This window comes from Sesamum indicum, linkage group LG3 (genome assembly GCF_000512975.1).
Source record: "Sesamum indicum cultivar Zhongzhi No. 13 linkage group LG3, S_indicum_v1.0, whole genome shotgun sequence".
Taxonomy (NCBI): domain Eukaryota; kingdom Viridiplantae; phylum Streptophyta; class Magnoliopsida; order Lamiales; family Pedaliaceae; genus Sesamum; species Sesamum indicum.
In genome coordinates this window covers 1550525-1572329 of record NC_026147.1, presented here as the reverse complement: position 1 = coordinate 1572329, position 21805 = coordinate 1550525, and the positions used below count along the sequence as shown (strand labels likewise).

Here is a 21805-nt window from a genome sequence, read left to right as displayed (position 1 = left end):
TTATTATTAGTCGTGTTTTTATTTTTAGATGTCTGGACATTTAATAATAACATGAGCCATGGATCACGTCAATATAATATAAATACGACAGGTAATATTATTATTATTATTGTAATACGGATCATATATCTTAATTAACATAGTATAATTTTTAGGGGAAAAATATTATTTTAATCCGCTAAATATGCCTAATTTTAATTTTAGTCCGATAACTATGTCCATTTTTTTTTAAGTTCAGTAACTTATGAAATTGCTTACTTCTAGTGCTCTGGCAGATTTTCGGACAATTTTACCCCTATACAACTTTTGAAAGGCGGTTTTAGTCCATATGCACTCATAGGGGTAAAATTGTCCGAAAATCTGTCAGATGACTAAAAGTAAACAATTTCGTTAGTTACTGGACCTAAACAAAAATGGACATAGTTATCGTATTAAAATTAAAATTAAACATATTTAGCAAATGAAATAATACTTTTCCCAATTTTTAGATATAATTTTGAATTCATCTTTTAATATTCTGGCGCTTTATATATGCATTAAAGAACCTTAACCAACATTCTATTTTAAGGGGGCGAAAAAAGGAACCCATAAATTCTAAATTGAAAAATGCCAAGTCATATTGATATGATCCAACATAAATTAATTATATGACAAATATAATACATTTATTATATAAAATTTATTAAAATAATCAATCACATAATAAATATATTATATTTATTTAATAATTAATTTCATTTAATTCAAATTTCAGTGTGAAATGAAAGAAGCCAAGCGCTTGATGAGATTCTTGGCCTTCTCAGTTTGCGGATCAAATAAATGAAAGCAGTGATCCTCTCCGTCAATCTCCACCACCTGCACTTCGCCTTTCCACCCACTCTTCTTCACTTTCTCTGCGTAAACTAAACCCCTCGCCGTTAACAGATCCTTCTCTGACAAACAAACTATAATCTTGGAGCATCCCAGCCCGGCCAAGCTCGGCGCTCCATCGGCCAGCGGATTGATCAATGGGCTATCAATGCCACCGGGAGCAGACGGGTATACGAATAACCACAGCCTGTAAACTGTATGTTGCTCTATATCTTCTTTCGGTTCGTTTCCGATGGGATTAGAGCCCCAGAAGTAGGGATGTGAGAGAATTGCACCCAAGATTTTCACGTTTCCGGGTAAAGACTCCGACCCAGCACGCATGGCAATGTTGTGGACGATGTTCCCACCGGCGCTATCGCCGCCGATGAAAACCCGGTTAAAATCGGCGTGGTTGGTGATCCACTGATCTTTCTCGAAATGGGTTTGGTCAAGAACGTGGGAGCAGACCCATTTGAGGGCGTCCCAGGAATCTTCGTAGGCCGCGGGGAGGGGGTGTTCGGGAGCGAGACGGTATTCGACGGAGACAACCAGAGCTACGGATTCGGCGGATAAGAGGTTCATGAAGCGGTGGTCGAAGAAAGAGAAGGCGGATTCGACGCAGAATCCTCCGCCGTGGTAGTAGACTAAGATGGGGAGCTTTTGAGTGGGGTGCGTGAGTTTCGGGAGGTAAAGTCTGGCGGATACGGTTGGGGAAATGATGGTGTCTTTGGAGGAGACGCCGGTGGTGGGGTCTTCCGGCGAGGGAGGAACGTGTGGCGAGCCGAAGAGGCGCTCGACGGTGCCGTCGGTGTAGACTTTGATGATCGGAGAGAGGTCGGTGAGGACCTCTTTGGTTGTGGAAGCCATGGCAGATAAAGGAGGCCGGGTGCTCCAATCTATGGCGGTGAAGAGTTAAGACATTTGATGTGAATGCACTGCGGTTGATTTATAGGATGCGTTTAATGACCTACTTGTTAAAATATAAATGCCTTAGTTGATTTCTTTAATGATTTTCACACTATAATGAATTATTGGGATAGCATAATTTTAATTTTTTATTTTATAATAGCCGTCGTGACGTGTTGTTTTTTTAATATATAATATATATTTTTTATTTATATAATTATTATAAATAAAAATAAAAAATGCATATATTAATAAATTACTTAAAATGCATTATTGGCAAAACAAAATGTCATATTATAATTTATTTTTTTTTTTACAATATTAGCATAGAAATGGGGCAATGGATGTTTTCAATTTATCACTCTAAAAAAAATGCATATTTCTAAGGGATTGATAATAACAAAGAATCACATCACAAATGAAAAGTTTCAATAGGATTCGGACGGCCATAAATCAGTCACAATAAATCCTACTAGAACAGGTTTTCCATAGATGGTTATAAATTGATTGGAAACTCCGTATTTTATTTTTTATTATTTCTTAAAATAAAATATTTTTATTGATTGTACAATATTTTAATAATTATTTTTTACTGTTAAATTTATAGATGTTAAACTTTTAAGATTAAAATTAAAAAAATGCAATTTGTAATTAATAAATTAAATAAAAATATATTTGTTATAGTTTTTTAATTCAAACAAAAAGTAAAAAAGAATTCTAATTTAATCTCGTGGCCTCTTGATTATCCTTGGGAGGCTATGGATCAATATTCTCAATCGGTTGTTATGTTGATTAATCGCTTGATACATCAAATCACATGAAAATTCTTTTGTCTCATAACGAAATATATTTTTCGTCCTGTGGTGCATCTCAACTTACACCCGATCTTTTACCAGTTTTCCACCATCTCAAGTCTTGATGACTACCCATCATGTATTTTCGGCATTTGAAGCTCGCATTGGATGATGTGTGCCTGTGCAGCACCTTGTGCTCATGCACTCATCTATCCACAATGTCAGTGTTTGACGAGGCTTTCGACTTGCACGGTCTTGCGTGTTTTTGTGCTCCAGTCTAACTAGCTACTTTTCCAAGCGTCTTGCTCACAATCTTAGATCCTTCTAACACATCCCTCGATTGCAAGGAGCATTTCGCTCTGCTTTGCATCGCAGGGCAATCACGCTCTCACAACGCTCATCTCAAACGCAACTCTCACTCGATGCATTAGTAGCACTTGAGTTCGCCCGTCTATCATGACTCGCTTAAGTAGGATCACTCCATAAGTTCGAGGCTCATTAGATATGCCAACATCTTGCATTGATCCCATATAATATGCCCAATGTACCTTATTATTGCATATTTGCATGAGTTCTCAATTTGTCCACAACGCGATTTCGCCCCACAACCATTTTTTTGTCGAGGAACCCAATATCACATGCCACGATTCAATTTAGAAGCAATTGGAGCTTGCCTCAATCACTAAATCAGCCTTGAGGTTTGGAAAACGCCATACCCATTAATTGATTAGGTAAAGATAACATAAATTATTGATATTTGTTTTCTTTTTGCTCTTTTTTAAGTGTGCAACCTTATCTCGCCTTTTGGACGGCGCCGAGGCACTTTTGGAGGTAGGTTTGGGAGAAAGTGGCTACAAGGCCCAAAACACCATCAATTAATCAAAAGTCCCCAACAAGAAATATTATTTAAAGATAATTATACCCTTCTTCTTTAAAATTCGATCTAATTATACGTAAACCTCTTGTAATTTGAAAAATTACATCTAATACTTCTGAAATTTGATTTTATCTAACAAATAAGTCCCTTCATTAGTTAAAATTTATTAAATTTATTGATAAATTAACAAAAAATACTTAATGAAAATTGATAGTTAACCTCGATTGACTTATTACTGATTATTGCAGGTCAAATAATTTTTTCATTGACTAAATTACCCTTATAACGATGAAGTTGTACCTCCTCAAATGCATTATTGCGTGAAAACGTATGTGGGTAATTTTGATTATAAACAGATTTGTTTGACCTATTATAAACTAGTGTTAAGTCAATTGATGGTACATATAATTTTTTTTTTTATTAAAATCAGTTTTTGTTGTGCACAGAATACTTAGATAAGTACCTACAAAAGTAATTTATGTGCTCATTCGTGATAGAAAATCTAATTCTTAAGTGAAGCAAAGCGAATTATTACTGAGTTATCAGTAAAAGAGAATGGCAATTTAAAGGGAAAAGTATTATTTTAGTCCGTTAAGTATGTCTAATTTTAATTTTAGTCCAATAACTATATTGATTTTTATTTAGGTCCAGTAACTTACGAAATTGCTTACTTTTAGTCCTCTGGCAGATTTTCGGACAATTTTATCCCTATGCAAATTTTGAACGGCAGTTTTAGTCCACATACACTCATAGGGGTAAAATTGTCCGAAAATCTGACAGAGGACTAAAAGTAAGCAATTTCGTAAGTTGCTGGATCTAAACAAAAATGGGCATAGTTATCAAACTAAAATTAAAATTAGACATACTTATCGGACTAAAATGATACTTTTCCCGCTATTTAAATTGAGAAACTATTAATATGATGAAGGTGTTTTTTCTTTTCTTACATATATATGCTAGTGATGATGATAATAACGACATAAATTTATGTGCTTGGTTGCTTAGAAAATAGTCCCCTCGTATTAAATTGGATTCTGCATTGTTGTATTTTAATGTGCATGGGCTTCTAGGAGGATATTGAACGCATTGATAGAATGATAGCTGTAAGCGAAACAATCTACAATAAGTGGTGGCAGCCTGATCCTTATATTGGTAAGTGTTCAGATGCCATCACGGGTTTTTATACCAATGTATTCAAATATCTGTAACATAAAAGAAATACGTGTATTTCTAGTACTATTTCTAAGGGTTTTTTGGCTTTTTGGTTGGCTAAATGGGGGTTCTGGGATTTCTAATGTTGATAGGAATTTTTTAGTTGAAATATAGAGAGTCCAGTTGGTTTAAAGGGTGATTTTATTTGACATGAAAATTTAATGTGTATTTCATTACTTCCTAAGGTAAATGTAAATTGTGAATTCGCTACTTATTTTCAAATTTTAGTGATTTTTGGATCAAATGTAAATTGTGAATTTATTACATGTTAAGGTCAAGAATACTTAATTTTAATTTGATATGCTTGATAAATAATGTTATACAAGAGCAAAATGGTTGACACAACTTGTTTTTGTTTTCTTATTATGTATCTTGTTCAAATTTTCAAAGTTAATTTGCTTCTTGAAAGTTTTATTTAGAACTTATATAAGTGATAGTTTTCTGAACTTTTACGTCTATATTTCAAAACTTTCTAGCACACTAGAGAGTATATAAAGGGGGTTTTCTCTTGATTGAAGTTGCTTTTTATTCTATTTAATTGTTATGAATTCTTGTAACAATTAAGGTTTAATATGTAAGATTTTGATGCAATGAGGATATGTTGCTAAAGAATGGAATTATGTACTTGTTTCACAATACATGTACCGTGGTTAATACTAATGCATACCTTAAATCAAGGATAAACCCATTTTATACCGAGCATTAAGCTCTAGAACTGATTGTAATAGCAAAATGTCCTTTTTAGAAGATAGGATAATAGGCTACAACGGAAGGGAGAAAGAGTTGTAAAAATCTTTAACTCCTCAAGACATTAGGGTAGATAACTTAAAAATTAGATGCCCTGAAAGATGGAAAGAGATACAAATTATATTTGATATCACTAAAAAGGAAAACTCTTTTCCTTGTGATGACTTGAATCATTTGCAACAACCTGTTGTTGGCAGATATAAAGGCATGTTAGAAATAGCAAGCCATAAAATCCTTGTTGCAGGTGTTGTAGGACGAGAAAATGAAAGTATGACTTTGGGGTTAAGTTTCCCCAAAGATCATAAACCATGGGGAAGAAAAAGTAATCAAATGGAATATAGTCTTGATGGTGTTACCATAAGGATTAAATGACGAGCCCATTTTCTATATACATATCTGTTGGTATGTTATATGATCAAAATAAGACATAGCATTTTGCAGCTTATATTGACTCATGTCAGCAATTTGCACCGCAAAACCTAGAGTTTTTCCTAAAGAAGCAAGGAAAACCTTACCCGTTATTCAAGGAAGGGATTTAATTTATGCAGAAAATTCTAACACTCAATAAGGAAATACGAGAAGTCAAGATCATCATTAGAGGAGCATTTGAAACATTTTGGTTCAAAATAAAAACACCTATTTTCATGATACAGGTGTTGATATCTTGCTAGGTAACAAGTGCATTCAAACATTTGCAAGATATATGCAGGATAATCAGAGGAATATGTTAATCTTCACTACTAACTGTGGTAGTGAGATACAGGTTTTACGAAGAGCAAAGGCATTTAAAAAGATATGCCTATAAATTTTCATAGCAAATGTGGTGATTTTGATGCCAAATTAACTCATCCGAAAATACAGAATAAGAAAAAATTTGGTGAAGTTCTTTTGTCTTTCAGGCAATAGGGACTCATCGATAGCGATAACTTCTATGAGGAATCTAAGGAAGAGAGTAAGAACCTTATGGAAACATTGCAGGAGATAAAGTCACTTGATATTAGAGACGAAACCAAGCTCTCTCTTGAGAACGCCAAGAGACTTATCAAGAGGAACATCAGTAAAAACTCTCTGGAATTGTGGGATAGGAACAAGATTGAAACAACTCTAAAGATTAAGGAAGAATGCAAATATGAATATGTTCGATAGAAGCCTATCCAAATGAATATAGATGATAAGATGGATTAATAAAATATTTGAATTTTATGGTTATTATATTCCTAGTAGAGAGCACTTAATTGAAAACATTAAAGGTGCAAAAATATTTTCTAAATATGATTGGAAATCTGGTTTTAATTAGATTAAAATGGAGAATGAATCAAAAAAATTTATTGTATTCTTCACACCATAGAGACAATATATCTGAAATGTATTTCAATGGGTTTAGCTAATGCAGCCCAGATATTCAAAGAGAAATGAATAATCTTTCTAAATATTATTTTGAGTTCATGTTTGTCTACATTGACGACATATTGATTGTATCCAAAAATATGAAAGATCATACTAAACATCTTAAAATATTTTCTAATACATGCCATAAAGAAAGATCAGTGCTTTCTGAAAAGCAAACTACTATAGCTGTTGATAAAATTGAATTTTTGGGAAATCTTATCGAAGAAATAGGAATTAAGTTGCAAGATCATATTGTGAAGAAAATTCACAATTTTCCAGACGTACGCAAGGATAAGAAGAATTTACAGAGTTTCTTGGTGGTTGTTAATTTTGAAGGTATCTTTATTAGGGATCTTACGAAATGCAGAAAGGAGTTCCAACCACTTTTAAAGATAAAGGAAAGTTCAAAATGGAAGTGGGAAGAAATTCACACGCAAAGGGTTCGTGAGGTGAAACAAGTGTGCAGTAACTTGCCAAAGATTGCCATACCACAAAACAATGATGAATTGGTAATCTACAGTGACGCCAATGACTATTAGATGGGCAACAGTGCTCATGAAAAGACCGCTACAGGGGAAGAACCTTATAGATATAGAGGAGAGTTGTTCTCAGAGGAACAAGCCCAAGTCTAGCACATTAATGAGAATGAGTTCTTTGCAATCTGGAAAGCTTTTAAGAAATGACCCTTATTCTTACTTGCTAAAGAATTTACATTAAAAGTGGATAATATAAATGTTAAAGTTTTCTTAAAAAATAAATTAGAATAAAAAATTGAGAAAGCTCGTATTATCAAATGACAAGCTAAATGTCAATATTACTGTTATAATATTGTCATTATAAAATCGCACGAGAATGTTCTTGCAGATTTCTTGACAAGAGATGGAGGTATCTGAAGCAAATTCTATCATTCTGAGGCTCAAACATCTTAGGGAGAACCTTGAGGAGCTTGATACAAAATTCGGACAGCTATCGGTGAAAGCCCAAATAGTTGGCCAAGTCCAAAGAATCAATCTTGACGCTATCCAGATCACAATAAGAAGTACCATGGTGGCTTCAACCTCGCTATGGAACGATTTACAAGAATCAAATCGAAATGCATCACCCTCGATAATGACTCGCGAGTTGGGAAAACCTTTAGAGTACACCATAAACATGCCCTTAGAATATATGGATCTAGACCTGTAGCAGCAGATTCAAGTACCGCTTATACAAGGCCAAAGCCAAACTCTGGTGAAATGACAGTAATTGAATCACAAGAAGTGAAAACTCCTGCTGATCCAAGACAACCCAGCACCTCTGGGGTCAGAGAGGTAGAGATTAACCTTAGGTCGATGACAGGCACCTCTAAGACTAAATACTAATGAATTGATAACTTCTTCTGCTTGGCAGGTTTAATAGCAAATGTGGGAAAAAACTAATTTCTCGAGACGGCGTCAATCCAGGCAAGACCATCATCGAAACATCCAAAAAATATAACCGAGTTTGGATGTTAAAAAGGTCAAAACCAGCATATGTTTGAGAGTGGTATGATTTTGGGGCACTAGCTTCAGTTCATACTATGTCTCCAAGTTTTTTCGAAATCTCAATAACTTTCGGAGTGGATTAGTGGGGCAGTTCATGATTTTTGGCAAAATAACCCGCACTAGAAAAGAGAAGATATTCTGGAGCTAAAATTCATATCAGCAGCTCTAGAAACAATAGAAAGAGATCTCATCCAACATTCCATTTCATCAAGCTGCAGAGACCAGATATGATAGCTTTCAACAAAATTAAAGCTGCCTCAGGAGAACCTCCACTGGTGTCAGCCATAAGAGATGATGATATTTCCACTAGAAAAGCTTGGGGTCTATGCGTGTGTCTCACCGAGATAGACAAAGTCAAGTGTTCATTTAAATATTTTCACTTAAAGTAAATGGATCATTCCTGTTAAATTTCATGACAGAAAAAAGCACCGAGTTTGCAGAAAGTATGTGAGAGAAAAAGAGAATACTTATATGGGAGAACAGTTGCCTGCAACCGAGGCCTCAAGAATGAAGACATGCAACATGCTGCATGTTGGGCATGATATAACCATATATACCCTTGTTGGGTGAAACAAGAAAAACCCCTGTTTAGGACCAAAATTCTGGTTGCCTAGAAAAAACCCAAACCAAAATAAGATAAGGTAAAAGGAAGAATTTTTACAAGACAAAGTAAAAACATACAATTAAGACTATCGGTAGAAGAAGCCCAAGGCCAACTATCATAAAGGAGAAGAGCTAGCTAGCAATCATATAGCTAACAAGTTATCATGACCATCAGCTGGAAAGGACGAGGGGATGACGAAAGCAATAATGTCATTCGAAAAAGGTAAAGTGATGATGAACGTAGTGACGTCATCAAAAATAAGTTTGAAATCCGTATTTGATGTCCATGGATGTTTATAAATAAGGAATCACCGAAGCAAATGGGGATCATCAGAAATTTTCTCGAAATCTTCAAAAGCATAATATAGTTTAAAAATTCAAGTCTTTGTAGTTTTAATTCTTAGTTTTATGGAGATTTTCCCAATGAGTCAAGTCCTCTTTTGTACGAAAGGTTAAGCAGTTGTCTCTTCCAACAGAGGAAATAATATCTATGTAATATTATATATATATATATATACTTTTTCAATAAAAATTAGGCTTCTGTCTAAACTGTTGTCCATAATTCTATTAAGTCCCTATATTGGAGTGGTTTCTATGCGCTAAAGTAGGAAATGAATTAGGGTTGTGTTGTTTGTTGTTTAAGGAGCCAAGTGCCTACGAACCCATTTGCTTCGGTACTGTAGTTGGAAGAAGTTCGTGAAATCGAGTACTTGAATACCCGTGAACAAGACAGTCGAAAAGTAAAAATTTAAGAGGGCTTAATTTATTTTCCAAAGCTTGTAAGGCTAAACTAAGAACAAAATGGTTATAATTTGGTCAAAGGGTATAAATCACGCACAATTTGAAAGATACAGGGCAAAAAATGCCACTACCCCATAAATGCGGGGCAGTACTTGCATTTAAGCCTTATTATTATTACTAATATTAACGTAATATAAACTTAGATATAATTTTATTTCAACAAGCGATTTAGGGAGAAGAAAACCCATAATTTCATTGTGAAATGAAAGAAGCCATACGCTTGATAAGATTCTTGGCTTTTACAGTTTGAGGATCATATATATGAAAGCAGTGATCCTCTTCTTCAATCTCCACCACCTCCACTTCGCCTTTCCACCCACTCTTCTTCACTTCCTCTGCATAAGCTAAACCCCTCGCCGTTAACAGATCCTTCTCTGCCAAACAAACTATAATCTTGGAGCATCCCAGCCCGGATAAGCTCGGCGCTCCATCGGCCAGTGGATTGATCAATGGGTTATCTATACCGCCGGGAGCAGTCGGGTATACGAATAACCACAGCCTGTAAACTAGAGTTTGCTCTATATCTTCTTTTGGTTCGTTTCCGATGGGATTGGAGCCCCAGAAGTAGGGATGCGAGAGAATTGCGCCCAAGATTTTCACGTTTCCGGGTAAAGACTCCGACCCAGCACGCATGGCAATGTTGTGGACGATGTTCCCACCGGCGCTATCGCCGCCGATGAAAACCCGGTTAAAATCGGCGTGGTTGGTGATCCACTGATCTTTCTCGAAATGGGTTTGGTCAAGAACGTGGGAGCAGACCCAATTGAGGGCGTCCCAAGAATCCTCGTACGCCGCCGGGAGGAGGTTTTCGGGGGCGAGTCGGTACTCGATGGAGACAACCAGAGCTCCGGATTCGGCGGATAAGTGATTCATGTAGCGCTGGCCGAAGAAAGAGAAGGCGGATTCAATGCAGAATCCTCCGCCGTGGTAGTACACTAAGATGGGGAGCTTTTGTGTGGGGAGCGTGAGTTTCGGGAGGTAAAGTCTGGCAGATAAGGTTGGGGAGATGGTGGTGTCTTTGGAGGAGACGCCGGTGGTGGGGTCTTCCGGCGAGGGAGGAACTCGGTGTAGACTTTGATGATCGGAGAGAGGTCGGTGAGGACCTCTTTGGTTGTGGAAGCCATGGCAGATAAAGGAAGGTTCTCAAATCTCAGGTGGGCATTTGATGTGAATGTAGGTAATTTACAGGAGAATAAGTTGAAAATAGAGCACGCTTATGATGACCTACTTATCATAATTAAATAGCAACTTGCGTGCTTTAGTTGATTTGATTTAATGAGTTGTTGGGACGCCATAATTGTAACTTTTTATTTTATAATAGTCGTCCTCCGGCATTGTTTGGGCATATAGATAATATTTTTTATATTTTAAAATATATTATAAATAAAAATAAAAATATATAACAAAAATCAAATACAAAAATGAAATAAAAGAAAATTAACTAAAGGTTTGTTTGATTTGGCTGAAAAATAGGTATATAAGAAAATTGGAAGTAAAAGTTGATGTATAAGAAAAAAGTTTGTTGTTTGGCTAGAAAAAAAGTTGGAAGGAAAATAATATTTGATGTATATGAAATCCTTTCAGTGTCTAATTTCGTTTTCGTTCATAATTGGACGGAAAAGTGAATGTTTAAGGCCAAAAATAAAAATTATATATATTTTATTTTCGTTCAGTGTCCGAATTAGGGTTTTATTGCCAATTTTCCAACTAATTGGGACACTTCCACCAAAAAATGCAGACATGGTAAATCCCTAGTTCTAGAAATGGCCAGCAGACCATGTGTGTATTCACGTGGATATTTTAATTACTCAGCCAACTGCGTGGCAGTGATGTAGATTTGTTGGAGGGAATGTACAAGTCACACTTAGTGCTCGTGACTCTTCTCAGGCAAAAGAACAAGAAACGACAACGAAGCTCTATTTATCCCAAATTTTTCAGCCCTGATTTCAGCATTGCAAAAAATAATTGTTAAATTTCAACCTATGAGGGAGGTAAATATCTATATACATAGGTAAATAGCGGCTCAGGAGGGTGACGAGTTCGAAGAGGATGAAGTTGTGGGTGGTCTGAATGACTATAAGTCTTCTTCAGGGAGAGAAGAATTTGATGATAGTGACAATGAGTAGGAATACAAAACGAAAGAAGATTAGGATGAAAAGGAAGATGTGGCAGCTAAAAATGATGATTGGTTATACATTCGAGTGGGAGATTTAGTAGATAATGTGATCAAAGAGGCAGATGAGGGAAAAAAGAGTGAGGCCAGGGATGAGGATTCTGATGTAGAAGGGCTAAGGGTTGATGATACTAATTTTTTTGTAGTTGAGAACAATTATCTTGTTCATGTCGGTCATGTCTGTTCCTTACATAATTTTCAGATATCATTATGTACTAGGTAGGTTTAGAAGTGAAAGCTTGAAAAGGTTAAAAAATTATTAAAATATTTTTTTAATAATAGTTTTATTTATAAATTTTGATTGATTCTAATTTAACAAATCCACAAATTAAGATAATTATTGACATGTTTAATAAAAATAATTTAGTTATAATCTAATAATCAATATTAAATTTTTCAGTTATTCTACTCCATTTAAAGATTCAAACTCTTAAACTTTCTACCATTTTAGTTTAATTTATTTGCACTACTAATCTACTGTAACATGTTAAAATCCTTCAAACTTTAATATATATATATATATATATGTAAATTACAATGAATTTTTCTGAGATTTGGTATAACTATGGATACCTCTTATTGTTTGAAAAATTACAAATATCCCATAATGTTTGATGAAATTATGTAATCCTATGATGGATGTATGAAATTATCAATTTTGCCCCTACTATATTTTTTAATTTTTTGATAAGACAACCAGCTATTCAGGGGTGGAGTCACCGGTCATCAATATCTAGGTTGTCGATGATTCGCATTGTACAAGCAGCCGGAATACATGGAGCCCACTCAACTGCATTTCACGGGTTATCAATAAATTTTTTTTATTCAAATTAAGTTAAGTCGAATTAAATGAGCAAGCACAATAGTTTTGTCATGTAATTGATTAATTTTTTTTAACTATGTACTAATTACTGAACAAATGCATTGTACTTACTATATAACTTATTTAAGTTTGACCGAATTTGATTTGAATTAAAATATCTTGATTATCAACTCTTTTTAAAACACCATACAATTTAATTAAAAATTATATATATTTTAGGTATTTTAATATTTAGTTAATATATTTTATAAATAAATAAAATTTATTAAATATATCAAAACTAAATAATAAATAAAATTATCAATACTATATAATTTCTTAAAATATATTTAAACTAAAATAGTAATTTTCTCTTATATATCAAACAAAGGGGTAAAATAGACATTTGCAAATATAAAACAATGTCAAAAAGTGTTAAAAAAAAAAAAAGAAAGAAAGAAAGAAATCCACTCATTTTAGGCATGTGAAATGCACTCTCTTTAATTTAAAAAAAGGAAAAAATGCATAAAACCCCCCTGTGTTTTAAAAAGTCTGCAAAAAGCACCTCCTTGTTTTCAGAATAGGCTAAAACCCCCCTCATGTTTTGTTTTAGTCAGCAAAAAACCCCCATTCTGTTAGCAACTAATGGGAAGTGGAGAAGACGCGCGTCTGCTGCATTTGGTAGTCTTTTTCTGCGATTTAGGTTGATATTTAATAATTTTTTGGACCAAAATACCCCTCTATGGGTCTACATAACAAAAAAAGGGATTTTTGCTTGTTTTGTGTATTCTTTTTGTCATTTTTCACCTTAAAAAATAAATTAAATTTTGGCATATTAATTTTAAATTGAAATATTAAATTAAATTATATTTAAATTCAAATAATTTTATAATCATTAATTATTAAATCTAACTATTATTTTTAATTAATTAAAATATATATTTAATTACAATAATTATTATTAATTAGCCAAAATATTTAATTATTATAATTATCTAAAATATTCTTAATTTACTAAAATATATTTTAACTAATATAATTAAAATTAATTAAAAAATTAAAAAAAAAGAAAGAAAATCTGGTATTTCGCCCACTTTCGCCGGAAACTTCGAAACAATTTTCCGACGCCGTCCGGACGAATTTCCGACGCCCAATGGTACCATTAGAATCCTCTCTTCAAGACGAACATTTTCATACCTTCAATTTGAGTTTTCGTCGATCATAGAGAGTGGGCTCAAGCAACGATCGCCGAACATATTTTCCATCGATTCGTCTCCGTCCGATCGAATCTCAGTCTCAAACTAGCACCATCAGACTCGTCTCTTCAAGACGATTCTAATGAGACCAGCCTTACTCAATTTGGTAAAGAATTTAAATCTGGTCGCCGGCGACGAGATGTGGTAATAATAATATATTTTTAAAATTTTAAATTATTTATATATAATATAAATTAAATAATATGTTGAATTTAGATCTTTTATTTTTTCAAAATCTAACGGTTGAGATTAATTGATTAGATCTAACAATCAATATTTGATCAAAAAAATCCAACGGTCATTAGAATAAGAAATAATATATATTAAGTAAGGGTATAACGGTCATTTTCTAAAAAATTAACACCGTTTGTTGGATTTAACGAAGAGGGGCGATTGAGCTGAGTTTACAAAACACATGGGAGCTTTTAGCCTATTTTGAAAACAGGGAGGTGCTTTTTGCAGACTTTTTAAAACACAGGAGGGTTTTATGCATTTTGTCCTATTAAAAAAGAGGGGGTATTTTCTTGCCTTTTAAATAACACAGGGGGTTTTTTGCCTATAAACATAACATAGGGTGTTTCACGATATTTTCTTAAAATACAGGGGGTGTTATGCAATTTATTCTTTTATTATTTTTTATTTTTTATAAATAATATTTTATATTTTATAATTATAACTATAATATATATATATATATTAAAATTTATTAAATCTTAACCTTTAATAATTTAGATCTAACGGTTGAGATACATTGATTAAATTCTACGATTGTTATGCAATAAAAAAATTCACTGGTCATGAAAAAAGAAATAATATATTTTCATTTAGTATCTAAGAATAAAATAGCATTACATAAATATATATATATATATATATATATATCAATTGGACACTAAAAATAGAGTTATTCATAATTCCTCTCGTACCAAAATGAATTTCATAAAATAAAAAATAGCTATCGAATTGTTTTAGGTTTTTAACTTTTTTCGGTAAATACTTCTTGCATTCTTCCATGTACTCCTTTCATAATTTTGCCCTACATTTGTATAAGTGTTCTTAATTCCTTCTCTTTTTTTTTTTTTCTTCTTTTTGAAGTGTTATAATCCTACAGATAAATAAGAGTAGATATGTTGTGCTTGTTTAAAATTTTTCAAAATTACATTACATATTAAATTCTTTAACGTTCGTTTGAATTATTTTTTGTATCATCTTTATGAGCTTCAGATTGGCCTAATGAATTTACCAATAACAATAGTTTACTCGCTAAATTCGTAATTCTCTACTTAGAGTTCGAATCTTTTAGAGAAAGTAGAAATTCGACGTATTATAAGTTAGTGATGGTCGACTCCCGACATACGGAGAATGTAGAGGCCGTCATTTTGTGTATTACATTTGGCCACCCAAGTTTATAAAGTTTGATTCAGTAAAATAACACTTGATACATGATTCCGCATAATGCTACAGAGACTAAAATGATAATTTTATTGCTTCGAAAGCGATTCAATACATTTCAACAGGATCTTGATACAAGTAGTTTTTGTATTTTTCAAAAGAAGGTAAGGAGTATATATATACTATCATCTATGCGCTACCTAGCACAAGTAATACAAAAATACTACATTAACCTTCATCTGTCCCAAATACAAGGTTATGATTTATTGGACAAGGACAACAAAGTAATTTTCTCCATCAAGTTAAATCATGTGGTTGTCATCTAATCTTCTTGATTTGAAAAGGTCTAAATTATCCCTTTAATTGCTTTCTTCCTCCATCAATACCAAAAGCCTAAATTTCATGGAGATAGAGAATAAGATAAAGAAAGGTTGAAGCCCATAAAAGAGTATTGAGGGCAAAGGCTGTCATTTAGTATATACTTAGTGGTGGTTTGATCCATTAAACATTGACTTTAATACCAAAGGGTTAAATGCATTTTATTCCCTTAATTTAAATTATTTTGCATTTTATTTCTTTAATTTTTTAGGATAATATTTTAGTCTACCATCATTTTAATTTTTACTATTTCAATGCTTTTCCCATTGGAGTTCACCCTTTTCGCAGGTGGAGGTGAACTTTGATGAAAGACAAGGACTGAAATTGCAAAAATTACACAAATGTAGGATCAAAATGCTATTTACAAAGTTAAAGAATAAAAAATACGAGAAAAAATGAGCCAATAGAAATAACAGTCTCAATTTTAAAAGGTCACGTGAGGTGCACATGCATATTTCCAATGAAAAGGGTAGTAAACCCGACGAAAATGAAACGAAAATCACAAAAATTAAAAAAATTCAGTTGCAAAATGCTACTCTTAAAAGTTAAAGAATGAAAACACTAAATAGCCTGAATTATGCGACAAAAATGCATTTAAGCCAAAAACCAAAAGCCTAAAGTTCATGGAAATAGTGAATGAAACATGCAAGCTCCGATCTAGATTTTATGGTGTTTGGCCAAACTTATTAAAAAGATCTTACAAAATCATACAGCTTGTAAGATTTTTTTTAAAGCTTATAAAATCTTAACTCTTATTTTATAAATACGTTCATAAAGTATTTGAATAAAATAAGATTATGAAAATTATATAATGTTACTAATGACAAATTTGTGATTAATTTGAAGAAATTTGTTAAGATCTTAAAAATAAGTTAGACAACTTATAAGCTCCCAACATCTTATTTTTAGACCTTATACGCTTTTTTTTCTAAAAAAAATTACCACACACTTTATAACATTTTATAAAATATTTTAAACGGCTTATAAATTCACCCGAATACCTTTACATATCCGTTTGTTTTATGTTTGGAGAGACCATCTAATCTTATTATTAAAAAGGTTCTAGAAAAAAGGTGCTGTTATGTCTCATCTTTTTCTGGTAGATGATGTTGTGTTATTTTCAAGAGCAGATGATCAACAATCTTGTGAAAATATTAAAGAGACACTTATGAAATTCGTGATGTGTCTGGACAGGTTATTAACTACCTGAAATCCAAAATGCACAATTACTCAAAATTTAGGTAAATATTTAGGGTTTCCTGTATATTATAAAGTAGTCTTCAGACAACAATTTGCTTACATTGTTGAGAAACTAGGACAAAAATGGTCTAAACTTTCAACTTTGGCTGGTAAGACTACTTCACTGTGTTTGGTTTTATGTTTTTGCTTTTCTCAACATAAAATAAAACACACTCAATGTTTGTTTTTGTGTTTTTATACTTTATCTGTGTGTTTTTTTGTTTTTCAACTTTCTATATAATATATATATATACACTTATATATATAATATAAAAGAGACATGATTTGACAATAAACAGTTATTTTTGTCTCAAAAAAACATAACATTAAACATACAATATTTATATATATACATATTTATATATAATATAATATAATTTGACAATGAACAGTGATTTTTGTCTCTCAAATCCCAACATCAAACCTACACCACTTATTTTAAAATATTTTAAATTACCTTAAAACACAAATCCAAACATATCATCTATCTTCAACACACACTTACTTATCTCTATTTTTCTCTCTCTATCTTTAATACACAAAACAAAACACTCAAAACACAAATCCAAACATATGGGTTGTATTTTTTCTACCATCAATATTTGCCGCAAAATCAATATCGCTTAGATGTAGGAGCTTCATAAAATGACTTATCACCCCAACTATGAAAAGGATATCTAGTCTTGTTTTTGACAAATTATCCTTTTTCATTTGAGATAACGCTGATTTATCTTGAAATTTATCCTAGTCATTCTCTACAATCTCCCACACATCTTGAGAACCAAGTACCGCTTCCATTTATATGCACCACGTTTCATAATTTTCTTTTGTGACGAGTAAAGAACCTACTCCATTATTCATCATATTTTAAGTGGCTCTGATCATACCACTTTGTTAGAAAGGAAGAGAGATGAGAAGTAGTAGAAGACAAACTTAGATAATTATTTATAAAATTTCTTTTTGTCTTACAAAATCTCAACTATAAATAAGTATTTGTAGATGCACAAACGTAGACTTTCAAACCAGCTTAATAATTATCTCATAAATTTGTACTAATATTAAATTTGATCTAATACAATTACCAACATATAATAACTATGAAATTTACCAAACCTATTGAAAATTCCCTCGAGCCGAGCTCGTGGTGCACCATCTGGTGCACCTCGCTCCACCTCAAGCACCCTTGCACCTTGGGCTCGAGGTGCAGCACCACTAGGCCCTCAGCTCGTGGTGGCTCGAGTAGCACCACCAGGCGCAGCTCGAGCCAGGCACCAAACATTGTTGGCCAAGCGTATTCACATACCCCTAATGAATTGAAAATAATAAATGACTCCCCACCCACCCACTCCCATGTGTTAACTCAATTCAGAAAAGTGTTTATTCTTGGACAAAATATTACACCGACTACTGCATATTCCATCCGAGAGTGGGGGGCTGGTCGAGGGTTTTACAAAGAGATCAAATTGAAAATTTATCCGCGACACAATAACTCACCAGGTGAAAATACAATTTTCGATGGAGTTTTTTAGTAAGAGTGGTCACTATCAATGAATAGTAGTTAGGTTTAAAAAATAATATTTATAGTAGTGTCGGGAGTTATATTGTGTGGTGGGTTGCATTTGTTTAACATGTGCCTCATATATATTAAATTACTTTTTAACCCTTGTAGGTTAATATTTTTTACAAATATACATCAATACATAAATTTTTTGTAGTTTGAAAAATTACATCTAATATTCTTGAAATTTCCTTTCGCCTAACAAATAAATCCCTTCGTTAGTCACAATTCACTGTATTTGTCGATATTAATAAAATAAATCAAAAGAAATTTATATTTATTCTCGATTGACTTACTACTGATTTATAGCAAGTCAAACAAATCTTTTTATGACCAAATTACCCTCATACGTCTTCACGTGTTAATGCATGTGAGGAGGTCTATCTTCATAATTATAAGGGTAGTTTAGTTCGAAAAAATTATTTGACCTGCAATAAGTCAGTTTAAATCAATCAAATGCAATTATTAATTTTCGTTCAATTGTATTGTTAATATCAGCAAATTTAGTGAATTTGACTAACAGGAGACTTATTTGTTAGATGGAAGCAAACTTTAGAGGTGATAGATGTAATTTTTAAACTACAGGAGGTCTACGTGTAATTACACTAAACCTCGTGAGAGGAGGTGTAATTATCCATAAATAATATCCTAGCGTATTTTCATTTTCAATGTTGGTGAGGAAAATAGTAATAAAAATGTTATTTGCAGCCTATATAATTTTAATAGTCATGTTATTATTTTTATTTGTTTTTTTGTTTGAAAATCATGTGAAAATACAATTATTTGTCTAGAATGAAAATATATATGGTGTTAGATATTAAAATATTATTGAAGTAGATATTAGTAATTATGAATAAAACTCTTTATAATAAATTTTTTGTTATTAAAAATATAGCTCAATCCAATTAAGTAAGTAACAACTATAAAATTAATTACAAAATTATTTATTTATAATGTATAATTATATAAAAAGGATATAATTGGCATCACTAAAAAAATATATATATGTATATTGTAAATCATTCACACTTTTATAATATACATTGAATAGACACTGCAACTCCACCATGTTGAAAGGTTTTATTCTTTTACTAATTATCGTGGCACGTCATTCCTACATGAATATAATAAATAATATTTTTACTTTAGAATATATTATAAATAAAAATAAATTATATAAATCAATATATTACCTTACCTAAAAAAAACTAAAGAAAGAAAAAAGAAATTAGCTTATCAATTAATATAAAATTTAAAAAGTTGATAAGTTAGTCATCTATTAGTTGAAGGGCACTTTTTACTTCACGTCTGTTTGGTGTGGTGGTGTCATTAATGATGTTTATGAGTATCACGGACTTTTATTTTATATATATATATATATATATATTGCCAAACTAGCCAGTTTTGTATTTTATAATACTCACTAGCTGAATGTATGACTATTTATCGATCACAATCGGGAAAAATAATGAATTATAGAGAAAAGTATTGAGAAAGGGTATTTGGAGACAATATCCAAAGGGGATCTGTGTTGTGTTCAACTTGTGTTTTTATTTACTTTTTATTTGATTACAATCATGTATCTTATTTATAGCATAAATCACGTATCACATTAATATAATATAAATCTGACATATAATAAATATAATATATGAATTATATGATAAGAAATTCTAGTTCAAATCTGAAACAGTTAAATAACAAGTGCAATATATTTATTGTCTGATTGACATACAGTTCAAAAAAATTGACCAATCACATATTAAATGTGATTACTTTATTTCGACCAAATTAGATTCGAACAAGAATTTTTCTTTATATGATATAAACCCGAGTAATACTCAACCAACAAGCGATTTAAGGGCAAAAACAAGGCATAAATTTCAGTGTGAGATGAAAGAAGCAAGACGGCTGATGAGATATTTGGCCTTTTCCGTTTGAGGATCAAATAACTGAAAGCAGTGATCCTCTCCTTCAATCTCCACCACCTCCACTTGGCCTTTCCACCCACTCTTCTTCACTTCCTCTGCGTAAACTAAACCCCTCGCCGTTAACACATCCTTCTCTGACAAACAAACTATAATCTTGGAGCATCCCAGCCCGGACAAGCTCGGCGCTCCATCAGCCAGCGGATTGATCAATGGGCTATCAATGCCTCCGGGAGCAGACGGGTATGCCAAGAACCACAGCCTATAAGCGGCACTCTGCTCTATATCTTCTCTTGGTTCGTTCCCGATGGGATGAGAGCCCCAGAAGAAGGGATTTGAGATAATTGCACCCAAGACTTTCAGGTTTCCGGGTAAAGACTCCGACCCCGCACGCATAGCAATGTTATGGGTGATGTTACCTCCGGCACTGTCTCCACCGATGAAAAGCCGGTTAAAATCCGCGTGGCTGGTGATCCACTCATCTTTCTCCAAATGGGTTTGGTCAAGCACGTGGGAGCAGACCCATTTGAGGGCTTCCCAGGAATCCTCGTACGCCGCCGGAAGGGGGTGTTCAGGAGCGAGACGGTACTGGACGGAGACAACCAGAGCTCCGGATTCTGCGGACAAGAAGTTCATGTAACGGTGGGTGAGCAAAGAGAAGGCGGAGTCGACGCAGAAGCCTCCGCCGTGGTAGTAGACTAAGATGGGGAGCTTTTGAGTGGGGTCGGTGAGCTTCGGGAGGTAAAGTCTGGCGGATAAGGTTGGGGAGATGGTGGTGTCTTTGGAGGAGACGCCAGTGGTGGGGTCTTCCGGCGAGGGAGGTACGTCTGGAAAGCTGAAGATGCGCTCGACGGTGCCGTCGGTGTAGACTTTGATGAACGGAGTTAGGTCAGTGAGGACATCTTTGGTTGGGGAAGCCATGGCAGTGTAAAGAAGGGTTCTCACTCCTCAGTGGTCAGAAGTTGACACTTGATGCAAATCAGCTGTAGTGGGTAATTTATAGGAGAAATTGAGGTGGAAAATGGAGCATGCATTTGCCTGCTTTCGTTGATTTTTTTAAATAATTTTCATACCATAATGAATTATTGATTGAGACACCCATAATTTTTAACTTTTTATTTTATATTTGTCAACATCATAGGTCCATTTAATATAATTTAAAATTTTACATGAGAATTTAAAAAATTAAAGTCATGATTATTTTAAATTACAAAACAAAAATATTTGTTTTCAAGGGAATAAAGAAGAAATTCGCGGCAAAGTAAAAAGGATAAATCTAAATTGCCCCTGAAATAATGAAAAACGACAAAATATCTCCCTAACAAGAAAAGGTAAGGAGCTTTCTCAATTTTTTAGTAAAGAAGCATATTACCTCCTC

General features: G+C 33.2%; 2 protein-coding genes and 1 pseudogene across 2 annotated transcripts; all 3 read right to left on the bottom strand.

Moving 5' to 3' along the window:
* LOC105157076 (2-hydroxyisoflavanone dehydratase-like) lies at positions 701–1788 on the bottom strand. Its single transcript, XM_020692717.1, has one exon. It carries the CDS (start codon positions 1714–1716, stop codon positions 751–753), a length of 966 nt encoding a protein of 321 aa, XP_020548376.1. The 5' UTR covers positions 1717–1788; the 3' UTR covers positions 701–750.
* Positions 9692–10910, bottom strand: LOC110011728 (annotated as a pseudogene).
* LOC105156977 (2-hydroxyisoflavanone dehydratase-like) lies at positions 20247–21416 on the bottom strand. The gene has a single exon (XM_011073259.2). The coding sequence runs from the start codon at positions 21346–21348 to the stop codon at positions 20383–20385; it is 966 nt and encodes a 321-aa protein (XP_011071561.1). The 5' UTR covers positions 21349–21416; the 3' UTR covers positions 20247–20382.

Bases quoted from the DNA above. Each gene is read 5' to 3' on its own strand.
- LOC105157076 (XM_020692717.1), bottom strand. From the start codon at position 1,716: ATGGCTTCCACAACCAAAGAGGTCCTCACCGACCTCTCTCCGATCATC.
- LOC105156977 (XM_011073259.2), bottom strand. From the start codon at position 21,348: ATGGCTTCCCCAACCAAAGATGTCCTCACTGACCTAACTCCGTTCATC.